This window comes from Electrophorus electricus, chromosome 10 (genome assembly GCF_013358815.1).
Source record: "Electrophorus electricus isolate fEleEle1 chromosome 10, fEleEle1.pri, whole genome shotgun sequence".
In the NCBI taxonomy this organism is placed as follows: Eukaryota; Metazoa; Chordata; class Actinopteri; order Gymnotiformes; family Gymnotidae; genus Electrophorus; species Electrophorus electricus.
The window spans coordinates 7,111,677-7,135,362 of record NC_049544.1 but is presented as its reverse complement, the minus strand read 5'-3'; the positions used below and the strand labels follow the sequence as shown (position 1 = coordinate 7,135,362).

The window sequence follows — 23,686 nt, the reverse complement described above, 5'->3', positions numbered from 1 at the left end:
AATTTGGCTAGTTATTGTTCCTATATTTACACGAAATAGCTACAATGTTATTAATGACAATGCATTTTAATATGATGAAAATGGGAGTAGCTCAGATTGGGAGTTACGTTTGCATTGTGACGCAGAGGGTCAGTTTTCACAGTTTAAGCCTAGCCTAGGACTTAGTTTAAGCCTAGTTTAGGAATATTCACTCTTGGTAGTCTTCATTGACAGGCTCTTTTTTTAGTCTAGGGCGTGACTTAATTAGATGAACTGGCCCAAAATGTTTATGTATTAAGAGAGCTTAAAAAACATTCTGCTTTGGATAAACTGATGAGCCTAATGCACATCTGATTACATTCCTTTTACATACATCCATATCCATAGCGCTTAAAGAACACCAGTACGCGCAGTTTGACTCTAGCCCTCTCCCTAGAAAAGGCCTTTGGTCAACAGGCTTTCCATCACACTGAACGGTGGGCAGTGCTGCTGAAAAAGTAATGGTAACAATGCTGGATAGGTTATTGCTCGTGTTTTACCAAGAGATTTTCATTTTTAGCATAAGGGATAAAAGGATGGGCATTTCCACAATGGATTTACTTTCCAGATAAGGCAAAGAGCTACTTTCAGAGGAGATCATCCGTTTTGTTCATCAAGATACATATACCGTGTATGTATATGTATACATATACTGTGTAGATATGAACACACATATATATACACACACACATGCATATATACACGTTTAGAACTGGGATCAATACAGTTCATCAACTCCACATTAACAGAACAGTTAAGCCAAAGCAAGAGAGATCTCAATCATATAAGGCTCAAGTCCAGCTGTTGTCTTAGTCCAGGTCCCAGCCTCAGAATTAGGGATACCATTAAGAGTTCAGGAGAACACTTAAAAGCCACATTTAACACAGTGGCAGCCTAGAACAAGATGAGCACTGTCCTTTCTCTTCTAGTTCCTCGCCTTCTATAAGCAAATAGCTCAGCAATACCAATATGGTACAAATATATTCATGAGACACAAGGAAAACAGAAAAAGTTCAAATTTAAAGTTGACAACACTGGCAGCCATTATAAAAGGGCAGCTTCCATTTCCACCGAATGCAGTATGGCACACCCCCACAATCGAATCCAATTGTCAGTGGCAGCTCAGCATTTAGTGGAAAGCCATCCAAAGGCAGACTGAAGTAAGCTAGCCCTCAGAGCGGCCTCGCTCTGTGAGCGAGCGCAGGCTGCCCCAGCTTGCAGGCTCGGGAATGCACGCGTGCAGCCTGCCTGGAGGTCAGTAGTTGAACTTGCCTGCCTGGTTGACGGGTGATGTGGCGGGGATGAACAGTGGCTTGGGCGGCACGTCAGGCTTGAGCGAGGCGGCCCGGCGGATCATGGCTCCGCGGTGAACCTCGGGCTGCTCGCTGTAGCTGTGCTGACGTGTCAGGTAGTTGCTGGGGATGAGCTGGTGACGCACATCACTGCCCCCTCCACTGCTGCTGCCACTCGAGTTCACGCGGGAGAGGAGCGGAGGGGCGTGGTGGGCACGGCGGCCGAAGCTAGGCTCCCGGCACACCACTCCCCCGGAGGCCATGAGGGCCTGGCGCTGTGAGGGGTGGCGGGACACCCTCTCCAGCGTGGACTGGTGCTGGGGGGGCACCTCGGGAGGCACGTCCATGCGCCGCGTCAGGCTGTCTCTCGGCAACGTGGAGGAGCTGTAGTAGGGCGCTGACTCCGTCTCTGGTATGTGAGGCTGCACGCGATTGGCGAAGGCCATCTGCCCCCCACTGGCCGACACGGAGGAGGTGAGGACGGCAGGGCTCTTGCCGGGTGCCACGCTGATCTCGTGGATGTGCTTCAGGAGCTCGTCCAGCGAGGTCACGTCCACGATCTTGTGCGGGTAGCAGTGTGGCGGCGGGGCGGGCATGCGCTCAGTGTTGTGGACCTTTCGCTCGTCCAGGTGCATGGAGCCGCCTAGCGGCTGCCGGCTGGCCAACCCATGGGAGAAGGGGAACATTTGCTGGTGGACAGCCGAGCTGGGCCTGGACCCGGCCATGTTGGGACACTTCGGCTCTTTAGCATTGTTGCAGTTCTGGTTCTTCTCCCACTGGTTCTTGAAGGCCTTCATGCTCTTGATCGGTAGCTCTGGGGTTGAGTCAGGTGTAGGCAGGCCTGAAAGCTCCGATGAGTGGTGGTGGTGGTGGGGGTGGATCAGCTCAGACATAACTCCATGGTGGGCGCTCCTGCGGGGTGGGTGATCCTTGCTGTTTGGGAAGAAGGCATTGTAGAGCTTTGGAGAAGACACGTCCAACTTCTCGTCCTTGCCCTGGCTCTCCAGGAGGCCATTGAGCTTGGCCAGGCTGCGCAGGGAGAGGGCATGTGGGATGGGGGCCTCTGGGTCCTTGGCCAGCCTCTTGGTTTTGTTGACATTGTGGTTGCAGTAACAGGAGACGAGGAAGCCTGAGAGGAAGGCACCCAAGACAAATGCCACAAGGACACATGCTATTAGCAGGGTGTAGTGAACGCTGTGGTTGGACTTCTCGACTTCAGGGGGCCGGCGGACGCCTGCAGACAGGGAAAATACGAGATGGAGGGGGGGAGAGGGGGAAAGAGAAATGAATAGAAAAATGCCTGTTAGAGAGTGGGGCGGGATCTTACTACTGATATAAAAACACAGCAGGACGGTGGTGATGTTTTGCTAATCCCTCCCTCAAACAGTGAACTTGAAGACTTGGAGGAACGAGCAAATTATTACTGCTGCAAATTACAGTTGTCAGACACAACAGAAGGCTGAATGGTACAAGGTTTCTGCCTTGGAATGCGAGTTGGGAGAGCTGGGTTAAGGGCTCCCTGCTGACTTCTAAAGCGCTAAGCACATTCAGTGCTTTTCAATATGAACACGAGCACTAGTGGGCATCCGATCTCACTCTGGAAGCTGGAGGAGGGCTCAGAAAGGAAGCATCTGATATGCTGCATGTGACTAACAGCAATGCTTAGACTGCACTACTTAAAGCTATAGTCAGTATGTTCTGAGAACAAATGCTTTGGGGGTGGGGTTGGGCATTCATGTTGCCATACATATGTAAGCATTGCATAATGTCTGTCATAGTAGACTAGGTCTGCTCAGATCTGCTCAGACAGAACAGAGTTATGCTACTGCTGATTCAGACTTTTATGCAGGTCTTTAAATTTGCATTTCGATGCATCATCGACCAAATATAATTTCATGTGTGCTGTGTGATATAGGGAGGATGGCCAAATTGAATATTTCAGGAAAGGTGCACTAATAATTTGTGCCATCATAATGTCTTGATGAGCTTCACAGGATGAAGCCAGAGGTGATGGTTTCTACTACCTGCCTATTGACATAATTAGCAAATCCTTTTGCCAGCTGGACTGCCATTCTTTGTGCCCCTACTGTCGCTACAATTTTTCTTGATGCAAGAGTAATGGCCAGTGGCCAAATCTGTAAAATGTGTGTGCCAAAGGTAGGCTTAGGCCTTCACACTGTTAAAAAAAATCAGATTTGTGTATGTATGTATGTATGTGTGTATGTATATGTGTGTGTGTGTGTGTGTGTGTGTATATGTGTGTGTGTGTGTGTGTGTGTGTGTGTGTGTATATGTGTGTGTGTGTGTGTGTGTGAGAGAGAGACAGAGAGAGAGAGAGAGAGAGAGCGAGAGAGAGAGGGTGCTAAAAACTGGTTAACTGATTCATGAACATGATGCATGCATTTAATCAAACAAATTATAATGAAGTGTAAAGGTGGCAGTGCTGGACAGTGGTGGCATTAAACAGCACCAGAGGATATGAAGGCTCTGTGAAGGCTTGGAGGTCTGTGCTCAAGTCAGCAGAAGCTCTCTGCTTCACAATGCTTCAGCAGGAACATGCAGCACACAGACTGCACACACACTATAGGGGAGTGTGGGTGGACCACAGGAGGGAGGGAGGGAGCAAGTGAGTGAGAGAGCAAGAGAGGAAAGTGTTCTTTTCATGCAGCTGCAAGCAAAAGCATAGTTATGAATGCAGGAAAAGTTTATGGATGCAAATAAAACAATGATGGTAAACCTCCAGGCATCAGTGCAGCACATTAAGAATGCAGAGCAAAGTATTTTGCTGGCTTGAACGGGAGAAGCTTTCCGATAGTTTTTTCTTCTTTTTTTCTCATAAATGTTTTTCTTGAGCTGCTTGCAGATGCAAACTAAGAGTTATGGGGAAATAAACTGTGATATACAAGTTTGCTTTGTGGTAACAGAACATCACCCCCCCTCCCCGCCTCACACACACACACACACACACACACACACACACACACACACAGTTTGGCACAGGATTTATATAGGTCATGAAATTGTTGGAAAGAGTTGCTCCCACATGGCAGGTTTCTCTTTTTGGATGCAGTACCTTCCAGAAAGTTCTGTGTTTTATGAAAAAGTGATGCTTGGGTATCATAACACACTAGTGTTAACATCTGCACTGAATAGAATGAACACAGATTCTCTCTCTCTCTCTCTGTGTGCACGCATGCACACCTGGAGAACAAGGCATTTAAAAACAATAGAGAGATTTTCATTTTCTCTCTCTCTCTCTCTCTCTCTCTCTCTCTCTCTCTCTCTCTCTCGCTCTCTCTCTCTCTCTCTCTCGCTCTCTCTCGCTCTCTCCCCCCCATCATCAGCCCCCTGCAGGGTCCTAAACTTTACCCACAGACCCTGGCACACACTGGCACGCACATGTTCTTTGAAGGAGTGACTCAGTCCTGATGCCTGCTTGTGCAGGGCTACAGAGGGCACAAAGGAGGACAACATGAATCCTACCCGCCCCTCACTGTCACAACCTGTTTGTAGCTCTTGCCTAGGGCTCAGCAGTGCCAGAAGGAGCCATATGTTGGTCCAGCCAACTCCCAGTACCTCTCTCCAGACAGGCACACAGAAGGCTCCTCTCAAGGCCCAGAAGGCACCCTAAGACAGCTGAGTCTGAAACGCAAAGGAAGACTTCTCCTACAGACAAAACTCTGAAATAAATACACATGCAAACATTTTCCTAAAAACCTCATCTTAACAGGAGAAGTTTCCCTTCAACTTGCCTTGTTTGTCATCATTATGATCATTAGTGTTGCCAAACGTTTGTATATGAGGCGCATCTTGGCTCTGGCCTAATATGTTCACTCAATGTGTTAAACTGAGGAGCAGAGCGAGGGCTAAAGATAGCAGACGTGCGAAGAACAGGCCCAGCCATATTATGGACCATCTCCAGTCTGCCAAAAGGTAAACAACCAGATGGGCTGAGTGGGGAAAAATGAATGCAGTGAGTCCAAAAAAGAGAAGGCAGACAGAGAGGGAGAAAGAAGAGCGAAAATGAGTGAGAAAAGAAACAAAGTGTGTGAAAGACAGGGAGAATGGTTAGGAAGGTTAAGGATGACAACGAGGGGAGGAGAGAGGGGTTGAGCAGAAAACAGAGATATGAAGAGATATGAAGATGATCGCTGTCCAGGAGGAGAGAGAAGCTGTAGCAAGACACCCTAAGAGATGCGGAAAGATGAGGGAAGGAGTCGAGGAGAAGGACCAAACTGGGAGACAAGTGACTGACACACTGAGTTGGTGTCTCTTTTGCACTCCCCCTCCCACCCTTCTCTTTCTGCCTTTCTCTGTGTACTGCAGCCATGTAGCTGTTCTAATGACTCCATCTGAAAAGAGAAAGGACAAAAATAGCTAAAACTCCATGTTACATAAGCACTATATGTAACAGTAGATCAGGATCTGAAGAGGGGAGTTTTGGTGCACAGGGAGAAGGATGGTGAGATCACTCTAAAACCTTTCCTGGAATGTGATAGTTGTTTTGAACAAAGTTTAATGGTAAAAATGCTTAAAATGGAAATAAATAAGGCAAGCAACCAGTGTGAATTGTGTGTGTACGTAAGGTGTGCAAAGAAGCACATGACTGAACACTCACCCCCACCCTCAACCTGGTTTTTGCGGTCTGTGGTGGAGAGTGCTACCAATCCTGTTCAGTGACCTAACAAATTCTCACTGGCTAAGATCACTGTAAAGGAGTGAGGCAATGAGCCAGGTTGGGTCCCAGTGACAGGATGCTATCTTACCTGACTTCAGGGGCTTACAGAAACAGAACTTTTATTGATTTTTTTATTTTTACTCTTCTACTCCTAGATAGAACCTGTTCAATAACTAGAATAACTGATCTGCAAGGAGGACCACGTCCTTGCACATGAACTATTGAATTGGTTAATATGGACATACCATGTTGAAATTTTTAGTGGCTCATTAGAGCTCAGAGACTTTTTTCTTTAGTGATAGCCTTCATGATGCAGAGACAGTTTAACTGAAGCATTCTTAAAATAAATTGCTCACATCAGCTTTAAGATGTGGCAGACCAGGCATTTTACAGCCACAGCTGTTGCATGTTCTTCAACCCCAGTGAGCCCATTTGCAAACTGCACGTAATTAGAAGGAGCTGTAAACATTTCTCACTCCAGAAACAGAGAAAATGCACATCGTATGGCTCTAACGCTTGCTTGTCTCCCTTTTCCCCCCCCCCGTTTCTACAGAACACCCCCCCCCGGCACTGCGGCCCTCAGAATGGCCATCGCCACTGTTCTGCTCCCCGACGCCACTGTGTATTACACTCATTCAATTTACGAAGCTCTAAACAGAACATCCAACTTGAATTTTCTCCCTACTGCACAACACTCCATCACACAAGTTACTCCACCTTGAAAGGTAGATTTGAGTGAAAGTAATTTGACAAGTTGTATAAGATCAGATGGTTCATAACAAACAGTAAATAATTGAGTGTGAATTAAAAAAAAAAAAAAAATTTCATCGCATATTCTTCTTCAAATTTATTTAGATTTCTTTGTTCCATTCCACTGCACGGCAAATTGAGTTCCGCTTCGTTTATGACAGGGTGAAGTAGAATGACAATCCTGAGATTCTCATTTGTAAGAAGAGCACCCCAAGGAATTTCATACACAAGCGTCTGAGCTGATTGAAATACACAAAGAACCAATAAACAATCATTGCAATAGTGTTCGTTCCCACAAACCTAAAAGCTCTGATGTATTGAATAACAAATTTATCACTTCACTGTCCGCAAACTGCAACACAGACAAGCTCCGTTAAGTTTTTTTTAAATTGACATATTTTATATTTTTAAAGATTCATGCTTTGTTTGATGCCATATGCATGCAAAACATAATAAAAGTGGAGAAGCAGGGACACTACCCAAACTGCTCTTCTTCATCAGGGTGCACACTTCAATAGGGAGAGAGAAGGCAGTGTTAGGCACATGCAGGGTACCCGTTTGGCTACGTGAACATCTCACAGGCAGAGGAAGAAGCAGGGTGGCTCCTTGAGTAGGGAGACTCTAGAAATCTCCCAGAGCAAAAAACAAAACAAGAGCCAAAAGGTCCAGAAGCGTGCAGGCCACGACAGGAGCAGGGCGGATGTCCACAGCAGAGTTCCAACCCCTGTTCTCCACCGACAGCCCAAGAGGAATGCCTCAAACTTACCTCCAGCTCCCGATTTCTCTGACCAACAGCCCTAGAATTTGAACTGCGCCACATTCACAGAGTTAGAACGAGTGCCATTCTAATTCTATGCTTGCCCTGTGGTCTGTTAAATCTAGAGCTCGAGCAGACCTCTAGATTTCTTGTGGCGGTCTGGGCAGTGCGCGGGATTTGCTAACCAGACAACGGGGAGGAGGTAGTCGAGGAGAAGAGGAACTGGGGACTGAACAGAGCAAGGTGTGAAGCATTAGTCGAGAAGAAACACCAGGCAGCTTAACAAAACACTACTCCCCTGTGCTTGGAAAGAGAGGGGAGAAAAGGGAGCAGAAAGAGGAGGAGAGGAGGTCAGGAAACTCGGGTAGGAGGAGCACATTACATGGATTACACACTGTGGGCCCCCAGTTCATGTAAAGTCATGATCTGTGTGAGTTTGTGTGTATTAGTAATGGGAGGCATGAGGTTTTATGGTTTGTCCATTTTTTCGGTCACATCTTGCAGGTATGAGAGTAGATGATGTGTGTATATTACACAAAGAGCTTGCCACGTGATTTGTGAGTGGCACATGTGAACATGCTGTGATCATGCTATAATAACTGTTACAGCAAAACAAGTCATTTTCATAAAGAAGAAGGAGGACATGGACTGGCTCTTTCTCCAAAGGCTTTAATAACCTCTCATACACCACGCAGTTGAGGGCATTTTCGAGACTTCTCCTAAGGTTCGTCTCCATGATCGCCTCTCTCGGCTTCTAATGAGCTCCAGAGGCAGCACTGTGTTAGCCGATCAGGAGCACAGCCTCCTGCAGCTCATGTGAGAACCATCAGAGGGGTAGGAGCACACGGCACGCCGCCAGTCGCCTCATTTGATTTTGTAGATAACCTGCGAGAGGCTCCGTTTCAAACAGTGGTGGTGATTGGGGGTGTGGGTTGATATGGGCAGCAACCCCCTCTGAGCAATAACAGGTGCATGTTTGGCTTCTGATGGAAGCATCATTATAGGTGTCTGTGGGTGTCTGCAGCTTGGAAAGCAGCACGTAACCTGGGCTCGCCAGCCCCTCCAATTACACTTAACCCACACAGCAGCTATGGGTGAACAATATGTGTGCATGTTAGTTATTTATATAATGGAGCAAAGTGGTTCTGGCCTTAAGAGAAAAAACTGCCCTTTATATACCTACTCTCTAAATCTGATACATATACATACATGGTTAGTATTAACAAGTTCATCTTAGCTATATAGCAAACTGAAGAATGACCGTGTTTATAATTTAATCAGGTGTTTTATGGGATGAATGAAAGCTGTGATTTAGAAATTCATGCTATTCTCAAGATATTCACACTTAACCTCAAGGTGTTTTGAGATTTTCTGACTTAATTATTTAAATTAAACAAACAAACAAAAACAAACAAACAAACAAAACCTTTGTTTGATGCTTTTTCGGCCAGTGCTATATTGAAATATTCTCTGCTGTCAATAATAGATGAGATCCCACTCTCAGTCTGTGCGCATCCATAAGGGCATATGGACTCCCGCCTCTGCAGGCTGAGGATGAGCAAGACAAGGAACCGAAGAGAAGAGTCAGAATGTGAAGACAAAGGCAGATAAAGTGAACATCTCCTAAACAGGAGGACAAGATGAAAAAAGATATGAAGAGAAAGAGAGCAAAAGACGAAATGTGGGAACGAAACCCAAAGAAATGCTGTGTGAAATGCATGCGACTCTCTGTCTAGCTCTGAACCTCTCCAGCCTGAGGCCGTCTCTGTTGGCAGGGCCTTGGTGTGGCCGTGTGAAACATATCGCCCACCAGAGGTCCGTCAGGCAGCGCCTGCCTCTGGAGAGACGGCCCTGGGATTATTTATTCGCTGCCGTTGGTTATTACGGGCTGGTGGGAGTGATCATGCCGATGGCATCAGGCAGAGCCTGAGTGAGCAGCACTGCACTCTGAGGGAGCAGGATGTATGACTTCATCTCCGCACAGCCGGTGAGAGCGGGCTGGAGGCCTCTGATAGAGCGAACTGCACTACGCCTGATCTGACATAGGGCATTGTGGGAGATGGGAGTAGAGGAAAAAGAGCCAGCAGAAGGAAAAAATGGCTAAATAAACACAGCTCGCTGCAGACCTGATGCATATGTAATGGATGCGTGTAAGTCTTTGATTTAAACAAGAAATGAGAAGGTATAAGGGTATAAGTCAAAAGTTGCTGAGAATTGAAAATTTGGATGAGATTGCATAAAGGCCAACAGGAAACCAGTCGGGATTTCTTCATGTGATAAGGGCAGTGTTATTGTGAGCAGGTGTTGGTATTCCTGGGACTGCACTTCACTAGAGACAGGTCACTATTCACCAGGAGCAGATTTTGATTTACTTTTTTTAATAAGCCTGTTTAATTGTATTGATATAACTATATTGAGCGCAATTACATTGGTCAATTACTTTTAATTTCTTTCTGTATACAGACTAATGACATTTAAAGATGCTATATCAACCAGTAATGATTCTTGTTCATTAATGAATGTTTGTGTCTATGCATCCGTGAACAATGCAGTCTAGGAAATATTTAGTTTGTATTTGTGTGTGTTTGTGATAATGCCAGCCAATCAGTCTTTAGCACAGTCCGAGTTTGTGTGTGTGTGTGTGTGTGAGAAACTGAGGGCCACACAGTAGAATCCAGTATAGTGCTAGAGGAGCTGCAATTAAGGAAACTGGAGAACTAAAAGACAGACATTAGAATTAGATCCTCTCCCCACCCCCTTACCCTCCATTTCCACACTGATTGGCTCCGAGTCAGGGGAACCCCGCCCTCCCCGCTCCCCCTCTGCAGGGTGGGTACCTTTCTCAGAGACACCTGGCCCTTTAGGTTGAGCTGGCCCTTGATTGGTTGGGCTGGCACTTGTGGGTGAGGTCTTTCCTGTGGTTGTATTGGAAGGGGGCAACAGATTAACCAATCAGTAAAATCCATTATGTGAATAATATTTACATAAACATATGACAAACAAATATCAGTTTTCATAACAATATTCTGTACACAAGCAGCAACAAAGAGTTATGAAGATAACACAGCAAAGGAGGTTGCATGAACTTGCTCTGTCTGTCTGCACAATGAGTAGTTCTCCAACATGATTTGTGCGCATAATGTTAAATCAGGTATGTAAATTACACTCCTACTCAAAGGCAATTAGAACTTATTTGGAGAGTTCATTTAAGATCAATAAAGCACTTGCTTGGGAAGCCAAATCAATAGTTGCCTTAAACAACAGTTTACCAAAAACAGTTTTTGTTCACTGGAGAACTATGTAGGAATTTCTAGCATGAGGCATTGCAGTGTTTTCTAGAGCAGAACCCAGCTCACTGGGAACACCTGCCCAGCCAGCAGACGGAGTTCTTCATGGAGCCCTGCTTCCAGCAGGCTGCAGACCTGTTCAAGCTCCACTTTTCCAATCATTCTCTTCTCTCCAAGCCTCTCCCTTTCATTCCACATTCACATAGCACTCCGAGACTTCACAATATGTCTTGGCACTCACTAAGAATGGTTTTAAGGGTATCCCCATCTTTAATATTGCACTGGAACTTTACATATTGTACTGCCAGGGCTACTTTAATCATTGATACCCGTATGAAGTCCCAACCCTGCCACCCCACAAAGCAGAGTGTCCTTCGGCCCGGTCAGCAGAGAGGGGCTTCGGAGCGGCACCCACGCTTAATGAGCCACCCTTACTCGTCTCGTGCGCCAGGCTGTGACCACCAGCCGACACACACATATACTTGTTTTCTGCCAGTCCACCAGGCTTGTTCCAAATCTATGCTGTCAGTGTGCCATCTGTGCCAGGCAAATGGAGCCCACACACCAGGGGAGCCTGGGCTGGCAGACCGATGCACAGCCGCAAGGCTGAGTTATGTTATTACCTCCACTTATTATCATTCTTCCCTCTGCCTCTTTAAACCATTGGGGAGAAAGAAAAAAAAATGGCCACTGAGAACAGTTTCATTGTGTGTGCTGTGGGGAATGTGTCTGGCTGGCTTTTCTCTGTGGGGCTGCTTTATCAAACAGTGGGGAGATAAGGGGGAGGGGTGAGAGGGAGGGAGCAAAAGAGAGAGAGAGAGAAAGAGAGACAAAGCACACAGGAACAAAGGTCTGATTCTATAATGGTGCGGCTTTGGCACGTGGGTGTTTCTCAGCACTGAAATAATTGCTCTGCGCTATAGAGCTGTGGAGGACTTTGTTTCAGAGTGTGAATAAAACACCCATTAAACTAAATAAGTAAACCACTCGTGTCATTTCCAGTGGTAGGAGAGTGGTGGTCCAGTGAGATCCAAGCTGAATTAATCAGTCGGAGAGTGTGGGGAGTTATAATTCCATAGTCTATGCTCTCTCACCCTTCAGACCCCCTGACTGATACCATGGCCTAGAGATGTAGAGTGTCCCTGGCTGCTCTGAGGTGTCTTTTCCTTTGTCTCTTTGCTGGTGGACTGTGAGGTGTATGGGGACACTGGCCTACACCGTGCAGGGAGCAGTGAATGTGTGAAACCTCTGCACACTGCACCACTGGGTAATTCTTGGCTGTCTGTAGTGATACGAGTGTGTGTGTGTGTGCGCGCCTGTTTCAGGCTGCGATGGGTGCTGGGATGAATGGAGTTAAGGAAGCAGACAGCTTGTACTGTCTCTGTGTCAGGATGTGCTGTTGATGTGCTTCAGCACAAACGCTCTCAGGCCCTGACCCCTCTGCTGATCTGTCTGCACTGCACAACCCAGTCGACACCCATTGTATTCTGCCACCGCAAACAACCATTCTATCGCTCGCACGCCCACATGCTTGCACACACACACACACACACACACACACACACACACACACACACACACACACACACACACACACACACACACACACACACACACACACACACACACACACACAGCATAGTGAATGTGCTCAGCTCAGCGTGCATGTGCATAGCATGTGGTGCACTGCACTCCAAGGGCATTCACTGACCAGGCTGCCAAACCAGCCAGGGTACGTGTTCAGATCTGGAGACAAGTTCCGGCAGACGGGGGCCAGGCCTGCAGCCTACCCCCCCAGAGTGGGAGCGAGCTCAGCCGTGCCTGACGGTGGAGGCTGGTCTGGAGTGGAGGCGTGCAGCACCTCCACCCAGCATGGTGGGGGAGGGTTCAGACACTCAGAACAGGACAGATTGAATTACTCTCTGTAACATGTGTGCATGAGAAAATTGCCTCATACAGGAGCAATATGCAGTAATACGTTTGCCATTTGTGCAATTCACGGGCCAAGGCCGCCAAACAAAATAAGAAATGTGTTGCTATTATTCCCACAAAAGAAGGAACCAAATGGCTTTTCAATGAATGAATGGAGTTAAAATGCATGTACAAGTTTCGGAGCCCTTCTGAACAGGAGAGTGATACACAGAAAGGCAGTAACGCTGGGCAAGTGATGAATTCAAGCCAGTGCTGAAGACTGCGGCGATGACTGAGGCGATCTACAAACCAAAGAGCCACTGACCATAGGCCGAATCCACTGCCGTGTTCTGCTTTCGCGTGGTTGCCAAGACATCTGCGATTAAGGAAAACAAAGTGAGAGATTAAAGGGAGCCGCACTTAAGCTTGAGCTCAACCGGAGATCTAGAATATATGTGCCATAGGGCTGTGTTGTGTCTAGCCTCCATCAAGTAAGGTGTGGTACAGGGCCCACATATGACTCATGTAAGGCCACTGGCTGTCTGGTGCTGACCGTGGCAGCTGTCGGGGTACTGTGGGTAGCCAGTTTCCACGTCCTGCTCAAAGCCCGACCTGAGGAAGAGACAAAAAGCACAGAGTTAGCACCTGCGTCATCTCTTTCTCTCCTCCTTCCCCTAATTGCCTCTGCTGTCAAGCCCGGGGAAGCAGTCCTGCTGTCTGTGTCTGGGCTTGAATAACACTAAAAGGGAAATGCAATTTGTTTGCCGCCTCATCAAGGATGGAGCTCTTGACAGGGGCGCTTGGGCAAACGAGCAGCGAATGAAAAATGCACGCAAGACGTCACATGCCACACTGAGGCAGCCATGTTTTCTCCATGCTGACAGGAAGAGCAGAAAAAAAAAAAAACATTCAAAAGGCACGAACACAAGCACCCACACACATCTACACCCACCCATATACCCATACACACCCACAGGCCTTATGTCTATTATAAAAATTATAGTTCCAGTTATTTTAGATGCTATTATGATTGTGAATATTAATTGCAATTAACAGTGATTTATTTCAGATATGGTCTGAGTGCATTTGATGGACTGAATAAATGTGTGCTTTAACCTAGCACCAAACAGAAATATCTGAGTGTAGCTCACTGATAGCACAGAGCTCTGTGCAGCAGGGCCCTCTTTTCAGGAGGGGGGCCATTTATGATGTCTACTTGTGATCCAGTGACCATACTAATGTAGAGACTGCATTCATTATGGGCATTAAAAAATTAATAATCACAGAGCATAAAATCACAATCTGCTAAATTATGTATCTATCTAATATGCACATACAAGCACCTTCTCACACATGCACATTTGCACTTACATACACAGCAACACAAAGCTGTCAGTAGCCAAGACTGGCATTATAGGTTGGCGAGTTAGCCAAGCAAAAAGAATGAAATACTTTGGATACATTGCTGTATAGCTTGCACCAATGTGAATCAATGTGAGGGGGTCGATTTCTGGCACTTTTGAAATTACTGTGGCAGTGTGGTACTGAACAGAACATTATTTTATTGACTGTACTTCACTAGAGGTCAGAGAGTAAATCAGTGAAGATGTCTTAGATTGCTGGTCCTTTTAAAATGAATGTATAGGGCCACATTCAAAATGACTTCTCACTTAGCCCTTTGACTAAAGGGATAGAAATAGAGTTGTTTTTCATACAGCCAGAAATACAGTTGTTTTTTATAGAGCTAATATTGATACCTAACCCATCACTGTGCAATACTTGATAATGTTACTGAAAAAAAATCAAGCTACTTATGGTAAAGTATTTTTGTTAAAGTAAATAAGGTTAGGGCTAAAGTACATTCGGTTGTTATAAAAGTTGCGCAAATTGGAGTTTGCCTGCTTCCCTACAACCAGACATGATTTGGGCTCTAAGCATCTTCAGTTTAGCTAATGATCAATTCTGCAGGAAGTTTCATGTTTCTTATTCAATTTATGTTTTTTTGTTCTTCTCAGGGTCACTTACACGCTGGGAAAAGTATGGTACCAAATGTACTGAATCATCCCGACATTAATTAGTTGAATTACTCAAACTCCTAGAAAATGTAAATTTCACCGGGAACTAGTTTCCCTGACAGCTGACAGCTCAATAGCTGCAATGACTCAGCACCTGAGAAGGAAGATTACTGCACCGCCCTCACCATCATCATCACTGATTACATGCCACAGGGATTCGTGCTCTCCCAGAGCCACTGACCAACTGCACAAAAATAGCTATGGCAGTCACAGCAGCCGACATGATAATGAAAGGGTCAGTCAGAGGCTACCAGAGCCAGGCAGCTGCAGGTTTACATACAGATGTTAATGGAGGCAGAAAGATGGTGGAATTAAAACGTCAGGAATGATATCGCTACCGCGTGAAACTGCTCACACCTGCACACATGCTTGCTTTGGAGTGACACAATAAGTGTTGCCCTACGCAGAACAGCGGATGAAATGAACAATGTAGGCAAACAATGTAAACACAGGAAGGTTCCGCAAGAAGCATGGATGTTAATAAAGAGTCCACCAAGGACATGATCGAGTTATGAAGGCAGGGTTGTTCCTTCAAAGTCTGGGCTGCTACAGTATCAAATTAAGGGACCTATGGCTGCGATTCATGCTTTGATTACAGCATGATTCATTACTTGATATCCTGATTCATCTCTTTGGTGTCTTGACTCAAGCATGCATAAATGGCACAGATACGAGTGCTCTGTTAAATGGAGCCTTTTTGTATTGTCTAATAGCAGAGCACAGACTCGATGGTTCACTGCGCAAGTCCCTCTCAAATGGGAATAACCAAAGAGGCTGGACATGTTAAAAAGGGAAATGTAAAATAGCTGTAGTGTATGCCATACAGTGACAGCACTCTATTCTGGCTCTGACACAAAGGTGTTTCTCCACACCTGAACCCACCCCGCCCACAATATTCAATCTGTCTGCCCTCTTCCTGACACAATTTAGATTCCCCATTTCCATTACCCAAGAACAAATTGCCCTGGAATGAGAGCGAGTTAGAGTTTTGAGAGAAAAAGGGCAGTAAGAAAAATCAAATAGGGAAAGAGAGCAATCAGTATAGTCCACTGCAAAGAAGGCTATAGAACACCTGGCCATACATGTCTAATCTTCATATTTTGGCATACATTATGCTCATATTTAGAGCTCTTGTGTCAGACTGCCACTGGAACATAGGCTCTGAAGGACAAGAGGAGTTCTCCTTCACCTGTGAACCATTCTTTAAAATGATTGGAAACGTGTTGCATTGCAGCAGTGCTAGATTCTAAATTTCAGATGCTGAGACCCCTAGTATTACCTTTGTGCTGGTGGCCAAAGGTGTTCAAATAGGTGTTCAAATACCAAAACCCTCATAAAGCCAGTGGGCTGACAACATAAGGCCCTGCCTTTAGAAGACTGCCGCTGAGGAGACTGCCTGAGCCTCGACAGATTCTGCATTCAGTGGATCTTTCAATAACACATGGAAAACATGAAAATACATGGCAAAAGATGGAAAACTCATGTCACATCAATTCCCAAAAGCCTAATCCTCAAAGAGGCAAAGAGCTTTAATCCTAATTCTTTAGTTTAAGCACTGATGAGATCCAAGAACTGCAGTACCCCAGTCCCTGGCTTCAGTGGACATAGTAGTTCATTCATGTCAACATTAATATTCTATATAATTGATTAAGAAATAGACAGAGCACTGAAGATGCTTCATCCACACATTCCTCCAGACAGTGAAGTACTAGTGTTAATAGCTGCACTGTGCTTTGGAGACTGTGTACTTATACCGGTCCCAAATTAAATTAACACAGACAATTTTACAGTTCAAATACCTTTTAACCAACCAGTGATTTACAGCAGAGCCCTTTCTACAGATTTCTCCTCCGAGCCCTGACACTATTAAACCACATCTTGGCCTGCACCAGTCAAGGACATAAATTCCCAAAAGTCTAAGGGTAAAGATGATGAAGGTGAGTCATTTTCCCTCTAACTTGTAATGACCCACAATAGGCTTAAATGGACAGAGCTGCAGGGTCTTTTACACTGGGAACATATATAAATGTGTACCATTACTGTTCATATGGCATAGTACATTGACTTGGGGTCTGGAATCATTCATAGCCACTTGTCTTTTCAGTATTTGTCATAAACACGTTTCTGATTGGTATGGAGCCCTATCATATTTTACTCATGAGTAAAGCTGCAAATGGTTGTATAAGTTCCTCTACTGTCAACATCAAAAGTAATTTTGAACTTAGGGTTAAGATGGATTCAAACTGAGGTACTGTCATCCAATCAACAGGCCTTCCCAACCCATGTGCCCAACTTCATTACGGCTTAGACAAGCAGTTGGAATGGAAAGAGAGGACTTGCTTTTGCCGTTTAGAATTGACCCGCTTGCTTGTGGTACTGCCTGCATGTTAACTCCTCCAGCAGCACAACTACATACAGCTCCAAGCAAATCGACGGCTCACAGTGGAACAGTTTTTCCAAACAAGGTCAATAAGCTGTTGAGGCGAATGCCGGGTGGGGCTGTGTGCCAGAGGATTTATAGAACTCACATTAATATATTTCCACACATTCCATTAGCAGCAGGCCGGAGAGGCCTACAGTAAATATAACACATGGGCAGTCATGTGGTACGAGGCAATAACTCTGTGTCTTTATTTGAAGAGATCAATACTCACATTTGCGAAGCCGACCCATGCTTACAATACACTTTCACTAGCACTGCGCCGCAATTTATGGCCAAAGTAAAGTTGAGAAAATAAGTAAGGTGAGTGATTTAGAGTGGCAGCCATGTTTCGGTGGGGTAGAACTGCTAAGCTCTGCTGGGTGTTAAGAGTTAACATTTAGGACTAACAGATAACATCTCTCTCTCTCACTCTCTCTGTCTCACTCTCACTCTCTCTCACTCCGAGAGGCACTGTGGGTTTGTTGTACATAGCTATGGTGGTTGAAAGCCAGAAAGCTGAACATTACTTTCAATTGCAAGCAAGCACACAGAGATCGAAAGACAGGTTGATGTGGTCTTCCCTGGCTGTGCTGGGAGGTCCAGGGTGGTCAATAGGTATGAATGTGATAGTGGTTTGATCATGTGTGGATAAATAAATGGCACTGGGCTGGGGGTGATCAGGATGGCACCACTCATGCCCCTTCATTTCTTTGGCCTGCTTGGTTCATAGGCATTTGCTACTTTTATACAAACAAGATGGTTGGCAATCGAGCTCAGATCCACAGTGTTTCCACAAGCTTGAAGCCTGAGTTCCAATGTACACAATCTGTTGGAATATAATTAATACTGGTTCAATGATGCATGTTATTTTTATTTTAGATTAATTTTAAAAAAGGCTGCAGAGGATGTAGTAATCCACTGAGCATCCACCAGCACCTAATGAACATCGAGCCTAGAGTCTTGCCAATACAGCTTCAGCCACAGCACGGGTAAACAGCACAGAGTCATGGCCTCCCAACACCCACACATATTTAAATGAACTGATCTTAGATACTTAAATTAACCTTACCAACAAAAATTCAGTTTAAAAGAAGATAAATTATTTGTACTTTATATATTCCTGAATTTATATTCCGTGCTTTGCAGAGTATACATGTTCACTTTAATGGGAGGCGTATAACGATTGTGCTGCAATTTAGTGTGAACAGAGAGAATAAAAAAAGCACTAAGAGAAGGATGCTGTGTGCTGAAACTGGAACTCACTTTAGTCCTGGCAGCACAGTGGCACAACTCCCACTCCTCAGCCAGATACAGTAGGGGTCTCGCGAGGACAGACAGCTCCTACAACACACACACACACACACACACACACACACACACAGTTAACTCCCACCAGATGTGTTGGAGAAGGTTTGTGTCCCTTCCCATAAATCTCCCTCCACTGCAGCACCCCAGTTATGGACTGAGTCTGCGTGTCTGTGACAAGTCAGCGAGGACAGCCAGCCACAGCATCACCATAACAAAGGAGAGAGGGGGAGAGGGAGAGAGAGAGAGAGAGAGAGAGAAGTGAAAGAGAACAGGAGAGAGGGAGAGAAGAGAAGAGAGAGTTAAGAAGGAAGAGAGGAAGACAGATGGGGGGGGGGGGGGGAGAAGGAGAGTGAGACTGTGAGGGAGACTACTTACTTTAAGGGCCAGCTGTGTGCGCGTGAATCTGTGTGCACATGCATGCGTGTGATTGACAGGTGTGCTGTGCCTGCCAGAACCCAAGTGGGACTCAGTGACATAGCTAAGCAGATGAGACATCCACAGAGATGTTTTTTTTGGGTGGGGGGGGGGGTTTGGGGTGAGGGAGGGAGAGAGAAAGAGAAAGAGAGAGAGAGAGAGAGAGAGAGAGAGAGAGAGAGAGAGAGAGAGAGATGGGGGTGATGGAGAGAGAGGATTTTAAGGACAGGCATAGAGTGAGGTGGGTGGGGGGACTCTGAGTTTGTGTCTATGTGTGTTATCTACAGAGTGTGGTTTGTGTGATTGAGTGGGAGGGTGAGTGTCGGTGAGAAACAAAATGAAGGCGCCTGGAAAAACAAACTCGACTAAAACAATGTCTTCTTTTCCACTGGTGGAGAGCCGCTCTCGTACACGCAGCGGCTTCTATTTCAGAACCCACAGCTGCTTAGCCCTCCTAAACTCGAGAACCGTCTGAAACACTTGGATCCTACTGCTACCAAATAAGCACCGCCAACGCTGACAAATGTGCTCCTCTTTCCTCCTCATTGGTTCGGTGAAACAGACGACCTTCTGGTCACAGATGGAGACAGTGTCACCTACGAGTTGATCCCACTGAGCCCTCTGGGCGGGCTGTGCGTGCAGGGCTCTGAACCCTTTGGGGCAGGTTGTGCAGGCAGGGCTGTGAGCGTGGGCTGGGTCGCAGCCCCTGCCATAGTGGCCCTACATCACTGAACTCATTCAGGCCTCACATGCAGCTGGTTCTGCTTATCGTCATGAAAAGCCTCCCCTTGTGAGCAAGGCACACTAAAACTAACCAGACTAGAATAAAGAAACAGAACTATTATCCTTTCACACAGTGGTGCTGCTTAAACTGTGAATACCCTGTGCGCTCTCCAGAGTTTGACACAATGTTTCGTTTTGCGGGAAGTAGCAGACCGGCAGACAGAGATGACTTTGTGGCGAGATGCATCAGTTGTGTGTCTGGGTCTAGCCCAAGATGACAATCCCAGCCACAGTCATCTCTCCCCCAAAAAACCTGTCAGGCTTTGTTGGCTGCTTTATTAATGCAAACAGCTCCATTCAGCTTTCCTGTCCCCTAGTTATGGAGGCCAATGACAACCTCTCTGGTCTGGCTGTTACTGGCCTATAGCCAATCAGATGGATCCTGTTTGAGCCGGAGCACGTTTGAGAGAGTTGGGTGGGGGTGTTGGTGGAGGAGAGGGAGCTTCATCAGTTGGTGTGGGAAGCACGTTCCCGCTCCTGACGGCTCCTCAGCTGTGGACCAGCTGCGGCCTCATGTGGAGGCCCTCTCTCCTGCACGGGGGTAATGGCCCAGCTTTATGCCTGCAAAACTGCGCTGGCGTTTAAATTTAAATGCTTGTCTTTGCAAAAGCGCAGTGCTCTGATCCTCAGGCTTTCCTATAGACCTGAAGGAGAAAGCATCTATTATAGATCAAGAAGGATATTTTGGGAGATGCTGTAAGACGCTTCTATTTTCACCAGTAAATGCAGTTTCCTTGAAAAGGGGAAAGTTAACCACATACCAACCTCCCACGATTCTGAACTGACCAACCCAGACCATCATTTTGATGGTATGAGGAGCATAAAGTGTTGATCAGTGTAAATTAGGCTAGATTAACTACAAGTACTAATCAAAAATATAAGGGCTATTAAGAATCAGCAGATGTGTAAGTATGAGAGCAGCATTACTCTATTACTCACTTCTTGCATGTTCCATAGTCAGCACAGCGGCTCAGAGGTACCCGCACCACACAGCTGGAGAAGGCCACAAACAGGGCATGATGGTCTTTATCCAGTTCCAGTCCCAGAATCCTCCGGTCTTCCCCACGCACACTGCACCTGATGCAGGCCAGTTACAGTCAGTCACATCATTTTAGTAACACTACATGCAGTTTACCCTTCTGATTAAATGAACTCATGATAAATATGAAAGTATGCACTATTAACATAAACACTCAAGTGGTTTAGTAAGGATGAAACAGAGAGCGTGAAATAGTTGCCACCTGTGTTGCTCGTCAGGATCAGTGGCTGGGGTATAGCCGTAGTACATAACTCTGGCAACATCCCAAGAGTACAAACATTGTTCTATTTGCTACAGGTGGGAGTCTGTAGTCTAAATAAATTCCTCTACTCATTTGCGTGCGTGCGTGCGTGTGTGAGAGAGAGAGAGCGCGAGAGAGAGGAAGAAAAAGAGGGAGAGACTTAGTAAAATGAGTAAACAACTTCTCGTGTCATTTCCTGTAGGTTCCAGGGGAGCATTGGCCCAATGAGAAAAAGTGGATTAATCAGTCAAGAAGCTCAGAGAGCCTAGGGTATGCTTCCTCACTCCTCAGATAGAGGTAGAGAGGGAAAGCGAGAGAGAGTGGTAGACAGAGGGAGAGAGAGAGCGCACTCACTTGGTAGGGTTGTACACATCAATGTCCTCCAGGAGCTGACTGCTGTAGGTAGAGTTGGGGTGTATGCTGGCCAGGACTTTCAGAATATGACCATTTTCTGAGCCCAGGAACAGAACTGTGTAGTTCTTATAGGGTCCAGCGGCTGTGTCCACAGCTATTTGGGTCAGCTTAAATCTACACACAGGAAACATGCTCATTAGTAAACAACCAACAGAGCTGTCACTGCATCAGATGACATTAAACGATGCAGGTATCTGTGTTTCCCCTCGAGTGGTGGTTAGACGTGGCGTTTCTCAGGGGAGTCACAGACAGCTGTGATTGTGAGAGTAAGCAATAGAGCGGAGGACAGCATATGCACGTGCACACGAGAGAGAGCGGGAGAAGGAGAGAGAGAAAGAGAGAGAAGGCCTGGCAGAGAGAAAACAGAGAAGGAGTTTGAGAGAAAGTAAGAGGGACAGATGTGATGGAGGGGAGTGTGGCTATACCTGGCAGGCGTTCCACAACTTGCACAAGCAGACCTCCAGCTGTCAGATTGGCTGTGACATTCACAGCGCTGTGCTGAAGGCTGCAGATTGCAAGTGAGCTGTGTGTGCATGTGTGAGTGTGTGTGAGTGTGTGTACCTGCTGGTGGTGCGTGTAAAGCATGGCCGGTCATTGACTGAAGGCACGGCCTCATCCATTAGTGGATAGGACTTGATGAAAGTAAGTGTCTCATCGGGGAAAGAGGTGGAGGACTTGTAGGCAGCCGCAGAGCCATCGCCAGCACAGGAGCCTGGTCTAGAGGCACACACACACACACACACACACACACACACACACACACACAGCATTACTTACAGCACCTTCTCCAGAATGCCTTCACCGCATATTCACCCACAAACAGAGCATTGCCTACAAAACCTTCTCCAGAATGCTATCACCACACACACACACACACACACACACACACACACACACATTCACACACACATACCCAAACAAGCATCTCTTCCAGCCATCATTAAATCAAAAGCTGCTGGTAGCCAACACAAAGCCAAGATCCCCAATTCAGGCCTGACCAGCCAAGCTCTCAGTTCCACATAGCAAGTTAGAAGGGCCAGGGGTATTAATCAAAGCCAGAAGAAATACTACTGTGTGTGTGCTTATGCATGTGTGCGCCTCTAACTGAACATAATCGACTGACAAACCAATGGCAGCAGTCCAAGCCTCTGCTCATCACGTCGTCAACCCCCCCCCCCCTACATATCAAACACATATCTCATTTTCTCTTTGAAGCCTGAAAGTACACAATCACCCCTAACTGCCTCCTTTTTTTTTTACTCTGATCTGAGTCACATTCAAACACCAACGCAGTTAGCAAACAATCAATAGCTTGTTTAAACACAAGAATCTAATCACATAAGTAAGAAATAGAAAAACAAATCTGATTTGAACAGTTGGGCTTCTATGGCAGTGCTGTGTGCACGCTCTCCTTTCTTCTGCAGTCTCGTGCGTGCTCCACTATGGGCCCGCTTACAGGATGTGGCAGGTGGTATTTCCAGGGCTTTCGCAGGGAACCGAACCCGGCACTGCACCACACTCTGCCCAGGGATGCACCCACCTGGGCTTAGGCACCTGCTCGTCAGGCACGGGGGTCCAGGCTGACTCGCTGGTCCGCTGCTCTTTAAACTTGCCACTAAACACGCGCTCGACATCGTCCATGTAGAAGGCGCAGACAGCTGAGCCGGTGATGCTGGGAGGATGACAGAGAGGCTGCTTTTAATCCAACACTAATGAGATGCCTTTGGTAGAGGCACAGAGGCAAAATGCTGCTGGAATCTTTCATCCAGACAATGAAGAAACACACGTTTTACTACCTCCAAACAATAGTAAAGAATGAAACAGTTTTTGCACAGAGCAGATCTTTTATACACAGTTAATCTTTATTGCAGTGTTCCTGAAATGTGCAATATTGTAGTACATGTACTGTACATAAGTGAGGCCATAAGCTAATGTAAGATTGTATTCATTTAAAAACGACGAGGCGAAAAGAATGAGGCTGTCTGGGTGCCCGCACCTGTTGGCCTGTGTGGTGAAGACCCCCAGCACAGCAGGTCTGTGGTTGATCTGCAGGATGTTTGTTAAGGACTGCAGGACATCAAAGTAGAAGAACGAATCGCCCGGCACAGAGCAGTTTAGCCGCGCCTTCAGAAACGACGTCCAGTAGCGCTCAAGAACCCGCGGCGAACCTCCGTTATCATTCTTACACACTCGAGCGACTCTGGAGAACACCACCTAGACAGGCAACGACATCACGGAGGGACGACATGCTCAGAGCTGCTTTGTTTTTAGCTAATAACTACTACAGGGAAGAGATA

At 46.3% G+C, this 23,686-nt stretch overlaps 1 protein-coding gene across 7 annotated transcripts in view; it reads right to left on the bottom strand.

The window, feature by feature from the left end:
• Positions 1 to 348: 348 nt before the first annotated feature.
• Positions 349 to 23,686, bottom strand: part of sema6e (sema domain, transmembrane domain (TM), and cytoplasmic domain, (semaphorin) 6E) — a 96,077-nt gene continuing 72,739 nt past the window's right edge. For 5 of the 7 annotated variants that reach the window (XM_035530527.1, XM_035530526.1, XM_035530528.1 and 2 more), the window contains 10 exons: positions 23,386 to 23,603; positions 22,930 to 23,061; positions 21,951 to 22,106; positions 21,330 to 21,503; positions 20,635 to 20,772; positions 18,454 to 18,531; positions 13,247 to 13,305; positions 13,019 to 13,069; positions 10,258 to 10,410; positions 349 to 2,544 (listed from right to left, as the gene is read on the bottom strand). In XM_035530527.1, the coding sequence (XP_035386420.1) occupies positions 1,274 to 2,544; positions 10,258 to 10,410; positions 13,019 to 13,069; positions 13,247 to 13,305; positions 18,454 to 18,531; positions 20,635 to 20,772; positions 21,330 to 21,503; positions 21,951 to 22,106; positions 22,930 to 23,061; positions 23,386 to 23,603 (2,430 nt within the window). In that variant the 3' untranslated portion in view covers positions 349 to 1,273. The remainder of the gene's footprint in view (positions 2,545 to 10,257; positions 10,411 to 13,018; positions 13,070 to 13,246; positions 13,306 to 18,453; positions 18,532 to 20,634; positions 20,773 to 21,329; positions 21,504 to 21,950; positions 22,107 to 22,929; positions 23,062 to 23,385; positions 23,604 to 23,686) is intronic. The other 2 variants (XM_035530529.1, XM_035530530.1) reach the window with 2 other exon arrangements.